The following is a 9127-nucleotide window of genomic DNA, read 5'->3' on the forward strand; positions in this document are numbered from 1 at the left end:
TATTTTATTTTTTGAGTTGTCAGATGCTGGTTGGTGTTCATCATATCATTGGCTGTTTAATGACATCTTCCCTTCAAGTTTAAAGGTTGTCCAAGGACACATATTAGTAACCTGATTTACAAACTACACTATTGGATATTTCTGTTGTAGAAATGAGTTTCACAGGTATATGCAAACAACATGGTTAATAACGCTTATGTGAAAATAAATAACCCGTTCATGCTACAGAGAGATCGGAAAGCAAAGTTGTAACTTGTAATTGATATTAATGGACTATTACAGTGGTGGAAGTGAATTACAAAGTAAGAAACATTTTTCATGGAGAGAAGGTGTATTGCAGTACCACAAAAAAAAAAAACCTGGAATTTGATTTCTAACCCAAAAAACTGGTTTTGAGACGTATTTCCCCATGGACAATAAAACATTCTTTTAAACAAAATGAAATGTGCGTACCTAAGTAAACACAGATGGGCCTGCTTACCTGAACACAGCCAATACCAACACAGCAGCAAGCCAGCTGTAGATACACACAGTATTACAGTAAAAAAAACAATAGAAACTATTTCCATAAAAACCCAATTTCACTCCCAGACTGAAGAAGCACTTTTGGTGGAGGTTTCCAAGTTCCCATTCATTTTCCATGTCATTTTCCAGGCATCTATACTTATGATCGCGGGAATGGGGAGATTTAGGACCCAGTGGGGGGAAGTGTGGTGGGGGGGTTGTTGGGATTACGGACTGGTGGGGGTTGCTAGGTTGAGATTGTGGTTACAGATTTGAACCTTTAACCCATTACATTACATTACATTACTGGCATTTGCAGACGCTCTTATCCAGAGCGACGCTTTAAAGTTGCACTGACAATATTCCCCTGGACGAACCGATTGTCTCTCTTTCCGCTCCGAAACTGCATCGAAAAAATTCCAGGTTGCCCGGACCGTTTCGGCTGTCGGTCGAAAGGCGTGACCTCGGCACCGTGGACGTCCCCGATTGGCTGCAGCAGAGCCGAAGTCGGTCATAGGTCGGTCAAACCCTCCGGAGCGGGCGCCGTCCATCCCGCCGTCCCGCTGGGGAAGCCGGAATCATCCCCGTCTGGGACGCCTCCGCGGTCAGGAGACCAAAGCCCTTCTGACTGGTCCCCTGGAATGAGAGCGGTCACCCATTTCTGTACTGCCCCATGTAAATGGCAGGCATTTATATAGCGCCTTTATCCAAAGCGCTGTACATTTGATGCTTCTCCATTCACCCATTCATACACGCACTCACACACCGACGGCGATTGGCTGCCATGCAAGGCGCCGGCCAGCTCGTCAGGAGCATTTTGGGGGTTAGGTGTCTTGCTCAGGGACACTTCGACACAGCCCGGACGGGGGATCGAACCGGCAACCCTCCGACTGCCAGACGACTGCTCTTACTGCCTGAGCCATGTCGCCCCCCCATGTAGCGGAGACAGCCTGATCCACACTCAGTACATGGCACCTGGTGTGAAATGCTGGGACTACTTTCAATGCTGGGATCATTTAATAACACTGCTGCAGATTACTCTGAAATATGTTACTAACCAAAATGTACAAAATCGTACAAAATCATACAAAATATTTTGTTCAGAATTTTTGTGAAATAGCTTTATCTGCAGGGACTTCAGTGGTGTCCCTAATGGATTAAAGTATTTCAAAGAAGATATCTGACCCAGGTCAGGTACCAGTAAGAATGAATATGAACAAACAACTCGCTTGTAGACCCGAGAACGGACTGTGTTATGCGTGCCTTCAGCACGGAATGAAACAAAACGACTGTATGCCACACCTCTGTGCAAGTGCACCATAGCCAATCAGGTTCAAGATAACAAAACAGCACAAACCATTAATAACAAGCGCAAACCGATCTCCTGCCCTTACCAATGCTCCGGTCCGACAGTCTTCTCAGCAAAGAACTTGGTACATCATAGATGCTCTCCTCAATTTCTCTGTAACCTTGAGAGGAAGGAAAAAAAAATATATATATATTTTTCAAAATATTTTTTTTTTTAAATACAGCCATGTTAATTTGGCATCAGGGATATATTGAAAATTCAGTTGTATTGTCATTGACAAAACATGTTTTAATGCCACTTAACAATATTATATACAGTATAAGATACATATATGATCAGGTTCGGTCATTAGGGAGTAACACAGGGTGGAAACATGTGAGGCTCCAGTTATCCAGTCACCTGGGTGCGTTTCCTCAGTGACCCTCATGTTGCACAGCGGAACGTCGTAGATGTTCTCCTCCTGAAGCAAACGCTCTGCGGAAGGGGGAGGGTTAGCACAGGTAAATTCATTCATTCATTCATTATCCATTGGGTGAAAGGCAGGAATACACCCTGGACAGGTCGCCAGTCCATCGCAGGGCACACACACCATTCACGCACACACTCATACCCATGGGCAATTTAGACTCTCCAATCAGCCTAACGTGCATGTCTTTGGACTGTGGGAGGAAACCGGAGTACCCGGAGGAAACCCACGCAAACACGGGGAGAACATGCAAACTCCGCACAGAGAGGCCCCGGCCAACGGGGATTCGAACCCAGGACCTCCTTGCTGTGAGGCGGCAGTGCAACCCACTGCACCATCCATGCCACCCACAAAGGTAAATGGTAAATAATAAATAATAATAATAATACAACATTTTATTTTCACTTTTGAAGGTACTCGAAGTCACTTAAATGGACAGCATTTATATAGCACTTTACAATTGATGCTTCTCATTCCCACACGCTCGCACACCGACGTCAATAGGCTGTCATGCAAGGCACCAATCTGCTCGTGGGGAGCAATGGGGGGTTAGGCGTCTTGCCCAGGGACACTCTGACACAGGGCGGGGGAATGAACGGGCAGCCTTTTCCGACTGCCAGCCGTCAGACCACCACTCTTACGTCCTGAGCTAAAGTTATTTAATGCGTGTTGGTCGCTGAGGAGGAGGTGACACTCACGTGTCCTGGATGGCAATACGTCGTAGTCGCTCTCCTCAGCATCCTGCTCTTCCTCTTCCTCTTCCTCTTCCTCTTCCTGCAGTCCCAGACTGGATTTCCAGAGACCGCTATCAAAGGAGGCTGCACCTGCCATTCGAGACCAGACCAGAGATAGAGCACGGAGGTTACAAAAGTCTGTTTCAAACGCCAGAGCACGGAGGTTACAAAAGTCTGTTTCAAACGCCAGAGCACGGAGGTTACAAAAGTCTGTTTCAAACGCCAGAGCACGGAGGTTACAAAAGTCTGTTTCAAACGCCAGAGCACGGAGGTTACAAAAGTCTGTTTCAAATGCCAGAGCATGGGCACTGAGGACACAAAAAGAAAGTAGCCCCACTATGGCAATTTCTTTTGAGGGCCTTTTCATTTAACATGAAATTATATCAACTCAAAATGAAGAAATGGATTCAAAACCATACAAAAGCAATGGCTTATTGCATACCAAAGCTGACCAAAAGCAAAATACACAACAGGACAAGTAAGTAGTGAAGCAAAAATAAATAAATACAATTTTTACTTTACAGGGGACAGCAGAGACTTCTCTAAAACATTTGGAAAACAATTGTTCTGTTAATTAATGTTATACAGCACATTCCACACTACACCCGAACACATGAAGATTTGCGTTTGTACTTTTAACTGCAAAATGGTAACAGAGAGGAGAGGAAAGAAAATGAAATTTGAAAAAGATACAATTAATTACAATTAAATTAAATAGGCATTAACCCTTTCAGTCCCAAGTGTAATCACCATAAAATCCCATAAAATCCCATAAAATCCCAAAAGAGCCATACGGCACTCTCCACCTTATACCTTTTCAACCAATCGAAATTACTACTATACTGTTACATTACATTACATTACATTATTGGCATTTGGCAGACGCTCTTATTCAGAGCGACATACAGTTGATTAGACTGAGCAGGAGACAATCCTCCCCTGGAGCAATGGCGGGTTAAGGGCCTTGCTCAAGGGCCCAACGGCTGTGCGGATCTTATCGTGGGGATTAGAACCACCGACCTTGCGTGTCCCAGTCATGCACCTTAACCACTATGCTACAGGCCACCCTCGGGGCTATTATTTTGAGGCCCAATTAAAACCCTCCTAAATTCAATTCAACCGAAGCCGAAACACCTCGGGATTTGGGCGGAGCCTCTTCACGCTGGGCTCGGGGCCTGAGTGGGCTGAAAGGATCGCACAGAGACGTGTCCTGTATTGACTGACCGAGTGCAGGGGACTTGGTGGTGGTCCGGGGCGTGCCGGGACAGAGGGGCTCCGGGGTGAGGGCCCTCCCGGTCCAGGCCCGGGGCGTGCCGGGACAGAGGGGTTCCGGGGTGAGGGCCCAGGGTTCAGAAGAGGCGCGGAGACGTCCTCTGTCCCGTTCCCTCCGCTCCCCCTCCGACCCGCTGCTGTGCGCACTGCCCTGCCCGCTCAGCTCCTCCCCTTCCTGCCTGCAGCAAGCCACGCCCAAAAAAAGAGAACATAATAATAACAACGAATCATCATTTAGCTGACGCTTTTTTTTTGTAACCTTGAGAGGAAGTAAAAAACACAAAAACAAAAACAACAACAACCGCCTAACTATGATCGAGTAGCCCAGATCAGCGACAAGGTTGTGTATTTCACTAATCACACTGGTCAATGTTGTAACCAACAGTTTGTGAATTTCTGCACAATATTTATAACACACAAAGGTGTCACAATGCAACCAATGTCATAGCAGTGAAAGGCCTTCTGTAGTTCAGTGCAGCATCGATTCCTCCAGCACGTAGACTTCGTGTATAAGTGTATTCAGTGATGAATATCTGTGGGGGTCGGATTTGTGGCAGCTCTTACCAGATGCAGGCAGGAACGGAGTGCCTCTCTCCCGGAGCCCGCATGGCCCTCCACAGGAGCTCAACCCAGGTCTGTCTGAGGTCTGCCGTGTCTGCTGCCTGTTTCCACCGCCAGGGGGCGACAGAGACGCGTGAAAAACATTAGCCCGCCCCAGTAATGACCAACGAGAAAGGCTGGTATGGGCTGTCAATCACGAGCAGTCTCTCAAAAATAAAAAATTAATATGGGCCCGACAATCGTTTTGATATCACTGGATACTATAGTTGCAGCGATTTATGGGTTCATCAAGCTTACTTACTCTTGAGTGCTTGTATATTGTCCTGGATCACAGATATTACAGCCACAAAAGACAAAATACTTGTGTGTGTGCTTTTTAAAAAATGGCTAAGGACAAGAGCCATTTGAGTGGTCACCCACTTTACCGCTTACGTTAGAGTGGCTATCGGGGGTTCCGGGCAATTGTAGAACTTTACACAGTTTTAGTAAAGATAACTCACCAGCAGTTTCTTTTTCCCGTTTTTCATGCCGATCTCAAAAGCATAGCGTTTGCCTTCTGACTTCTGAACTTCGCGCACGGACTTTACCTGGCCAAACACACGAGCAGGCGAGTGAGAGGCACACCACCACCATTCCACCTTAAACCAGCCTCCACTACACTGCGTTTCCATATTTTATGAAACTACAGTAGTGTTCAAGCTAAATATCATAATAAGCAGCATGTCAAAAATTGACTGTCCGGCCAAAATTGCCATTTTCACCCGTGGCGCCTTAATATTATGAGAATAAAATGAGACATATTGTAGCCAAACTCACCATCCATATACAATATTGTCCTTTCAGCTGTAACTGTGAAATGAAAACAAGAGTGTGATCTTACTGGACATCAAATTCAAAGTTAAAGTATAAATGCAATATTTTCTAAATAATAATCTAGATTGTAGTATCACATCCTCGAATGTACCATCACATGTATTTGAATTAAGTGGCATAAATGTATGTGTATATCTCACTTAAGTATTGTGACATGCTAAGTAAAATTAATGTATTAACAGACATGGTCATTACCCTTTTGGGTGCAATTAAGGAATACATAAATTAACCAATTGTACAAGACCATGTATAAACAAAGTCAAACGACCAGTTTACTTCAACCCATTATCCAATAAATAATGACGTTTGATCACTGGAAACAGTTCCTTTAGAAAACGCTCGAGTCAGACATTTATATGTACCTAACAAGGGTTCTTTTGCTTTTCTCCATTGGGGTTCCATTTCTAGTTCTTGGTAGATGTGAGAAAATGTGAAAGCTCCAAGTCTGTCTGGCAAAATGGTTCAAAGAATCCAAGAATTATCTCTTCTGGACCCCTTTCTACGGAAAACGCATCAATTATACACCAAGACCCTGGAACTTGGAGTAATTCCCAATTTTCCCACCACGTACGAACATCTCCCGAGTCTTCTCAGGTCAGAGTGGGACACACTTACCGAACTTCCCGGTTTCTGGGAGTAGAAGCAGAGCACTGAGTTCTGCAGCCTGAACCAATAGGTCACCCATTTCAGCTTCTGAAACCGACACAACAGACTCCTTAATTGTGTACAGTATGTTTATTCCGAAAGCACAACAGAAAACAGAACAATAGAAATGCATACAGCAGAAGAATTGATCAGGTAATGTAAATAATCAATACCGTACATGATTCTATGTGAAATGTCATACAATTCTACTCTGGACAAATTGTAAATTGTAAACCACTGTAAATAAGATACCAATCTTATTTGACCTGCAAGGTGAAGTAAAGGTTAAATAATTTAATATTTAAAACATTGCAATTAAAAGGTTGAAGGCTACACTTTGTTCCAGTAAAAAAAATCTGCAATGACAGTATCTACACATGGCACAGTATTACCCAATATTGCAGTAATACAGTCTAATATTGCAATATATGGTACTACATGGCACAGTATTACCCAATATTGCAGTAATAGTCTAATATTGCAATATATGGTACCACATGGTACAGTATTACCCAATATTGCAGTAATACAGTCTAATATTGCAATATATGGTACTACATGGTACAGTATTACCCAATATTGCAGTAATAGTCTAATATTGCAATATATGGTACTACATGGTACAGTATTACCCAATATTGCAGTAATACAGTCTAATATTGCAATATACGGTACTACATGGCACAGTATTACCCAATATTGCAGTAATACAGTCTAATATCGCAATATACGGTACTACATGGCACAGAATCAGCCACAGAGATCTGTATTGGTGCAGTTCAGCTTTTTAAAAGGCGCCCTCAGCAGCTGCAGGGATGTGAAAAGGGACCGTGGTTATCTGGGCCCTGCATAGATTCACGTGACGACTCGAGAGCCACGTTTCCCACAAACGGACGCTTCAGCGCGGCAGTCTGGAGCGCCCCCCCTGACCTGCTGCGCGATCGCTCATTCCGGGGTTCGTTCCGTTAGCTTGGATGTACACCGTTTATAAAACCCTGAACCAAAGTGAAGCGATCGTTCAGGGGTGGGGGGGTGGTGGTGCTGGGTCAACGTTATTGTACGCACATCTTTGGCACAGGTACAGTTACAGACGCATACACACATGCACAAATGCCCTTTTTAACATTTCACAGGTGAGCATCGCCTGATGAAACAGACCATAGCTATACTTGAGTTTAACTTTCATATTTATTTGCAAAGAATTACCCCTTGTTGACCTTGCTGTAAGACCGGAATGTGCTAGCTACCCACTTCTAGGAGAATCAGAGACATTAAAGTCAAAGGCTGCCTGTCTGCTGGGAGAGAGACAGAGAAATACTCATAGTAAGCACTTAATTCAGAAAGTGGTCTAATAGTAATAAGGATTAAAAATGAAAGGTTATTTTTAATCACGTGATTGTCTTTCTGTTAACCCACATTGTCAATTAAGAAAATTATCCTTACAACATATACACAAAGACTGTAAAAACAGTAGGTATGTGTATATACACATCTATGCATCCAGGACATTTATATACACATGCGCACAGTACCGTACTACATTTCTTTAAAAAAGACAAACGCCTAAACTGACAATGGCTCAATCTATGACAATCCACAATAATCAATATTTGGGTGAGAAAGTTCAGCCAGCCAATCAGAAATGCTCATATTCTGAAAGATGGCATTTAAAAATCGCAGTTGGGGTAAAGTTTCCGTTTCTGTTACAAACTTACATGACGGGCGAAAATGCAACAAAACAACTTGCCTAGATAATATACCAAATTAAAGTAACCATGAATAAACTACAACATTGAAAAATTGTTAAGAACCAGCACACACCTGAGCCAGTTATACTGGTCTAATGGGGACACTTTAACGTAGCTACCAGGAGCTGAATGTTATTATTTTAGGCCAACATAATGTTATTTTATTGATTAACATCAACAAGTTCAAAATATAGAATTGTAACAGGTTATTTGTTTTATTAATCAGATTTTTGCTTGACAGAGCACAATTTTAACTAAGGCTGCCAATAGGAACGAGTTTGAAAGACACTGTATAGGAACAAATGATAATGATCATCAGTTATTTCGTATCAGCAATACCAACCAGTGAATAAATATGGATTCGGAAGCAAATTACCTTTGTAATGTTACACAATTAAAAGGGCTTGTTGACTAATTGTTAATTTGTGGAAAATAAATTCGAGCAAAGTTGACGAATATAGAACTCACCATTCTGTGCTTCCTTTTCCTCAGAAAGCTCTCGAACACCAGCTCATCTTCGCCCGCCGACATTCTCTCAGCAGCCGCGTCCTACTACACCCGTGTCGGTTTAATTCTAAAGCGCACTTAAAATGACTACCTTCAGCCAAAGTGCTGTACACACCGTTTCTGGAAGTGCCTTTCTGGTGGGGAATAGTCGAAGGGTACCCACTTCCTCTTTATAACAAGGCTGAGATCAAAACCGATTCCACAACACTACAAAGGGAGTCTGTTTCCCATGTGTGACGGCTGCATGGTGCTCTGGCTGAAATGGGGAAGCAGCACATGCACTAAGAAATCACTGTAGCAGTGTATTAATAATGAAAATAATGAAACGGACAAGACTATTTTTAAGCCTGTCCTACGGAGAGTAATCAGTTCATTTCAAGGAATTAAGACCGGTAACGGGTCATGAGAAAACCTTGGAAATTTCCAAGTTAGGTCAGCTTCGGGCATGTAAGGTGATTAGCAGTGGCAGGTCACACTTGCTTCAGTGCTCCTGTGAATAAGAGAAACC

General features: G+C 43.3%; 1 protein-coding gene across 2 annotated transcripts; it reads right to left on the reverse strand.

Moving 5' to 3' along the window:
- Nucleotides 1-3: 3 nt before the first annotated feature.
- On the reverse strand, nucleotides 4-8720 carry LOC133115372 (uncharacterized). 2 transcript variants are annotated; one of them, XM_061225247.1, is made up of 11 exons: nucleotides 8581-8630; nucleotides 6335-6412; nucleotides 6082-6218; nucleotides 5663-5695; nucleotides 5347-5433; nucleotides 4850-4947; nucleotides 4238-4464; nucleotides 2978-3103; nucleotides 2213-2287; nucleotides 1899-1973; nucleotides 4-1140 (listed from the first exon to the last, which is right to left on the reverse strand). In XM_061225247.1, the coding sequence occupies exons 4-11, from the start codon at nucleotides 5663-5665 to the stop codon at nucleotides 1016-1018; spliced, it is 816 nt and encodes a 271-aa protein (XP_061081231.1). In that variant the 5' UTR covers nucleotides 5666-5695; nucleotides 6082-6218; nucleotides 6335-6412; nucleotides 8581-8630; the 3' UTR covers nucleotides 4-1015. The 2 variants fall into 2 exon arrangements, with proteins under 2 accessions (XP_061081231.1, XP_061081230.1); XM_061225246.1 differs by lacking the exon at nucleotides 6082-6218 and having other exon boundaries at nucleotides 8581-8720.
- Between the last annotated feature and the right edge of the window lie 407 nt (nucleotides 8721-9127).

Source organism: Conger conger, chromosome 16, assembly GCF_963514075.1.
Source record: "Conger conger chromosome 16, fConCon1.1, whole genome shotgun sequence".
Lineage (NCBI taxonomy): Eukaryota > Metazoa > Chordata > Actinopteri > Anguilliformes > Congridae > Conger > Conger conger.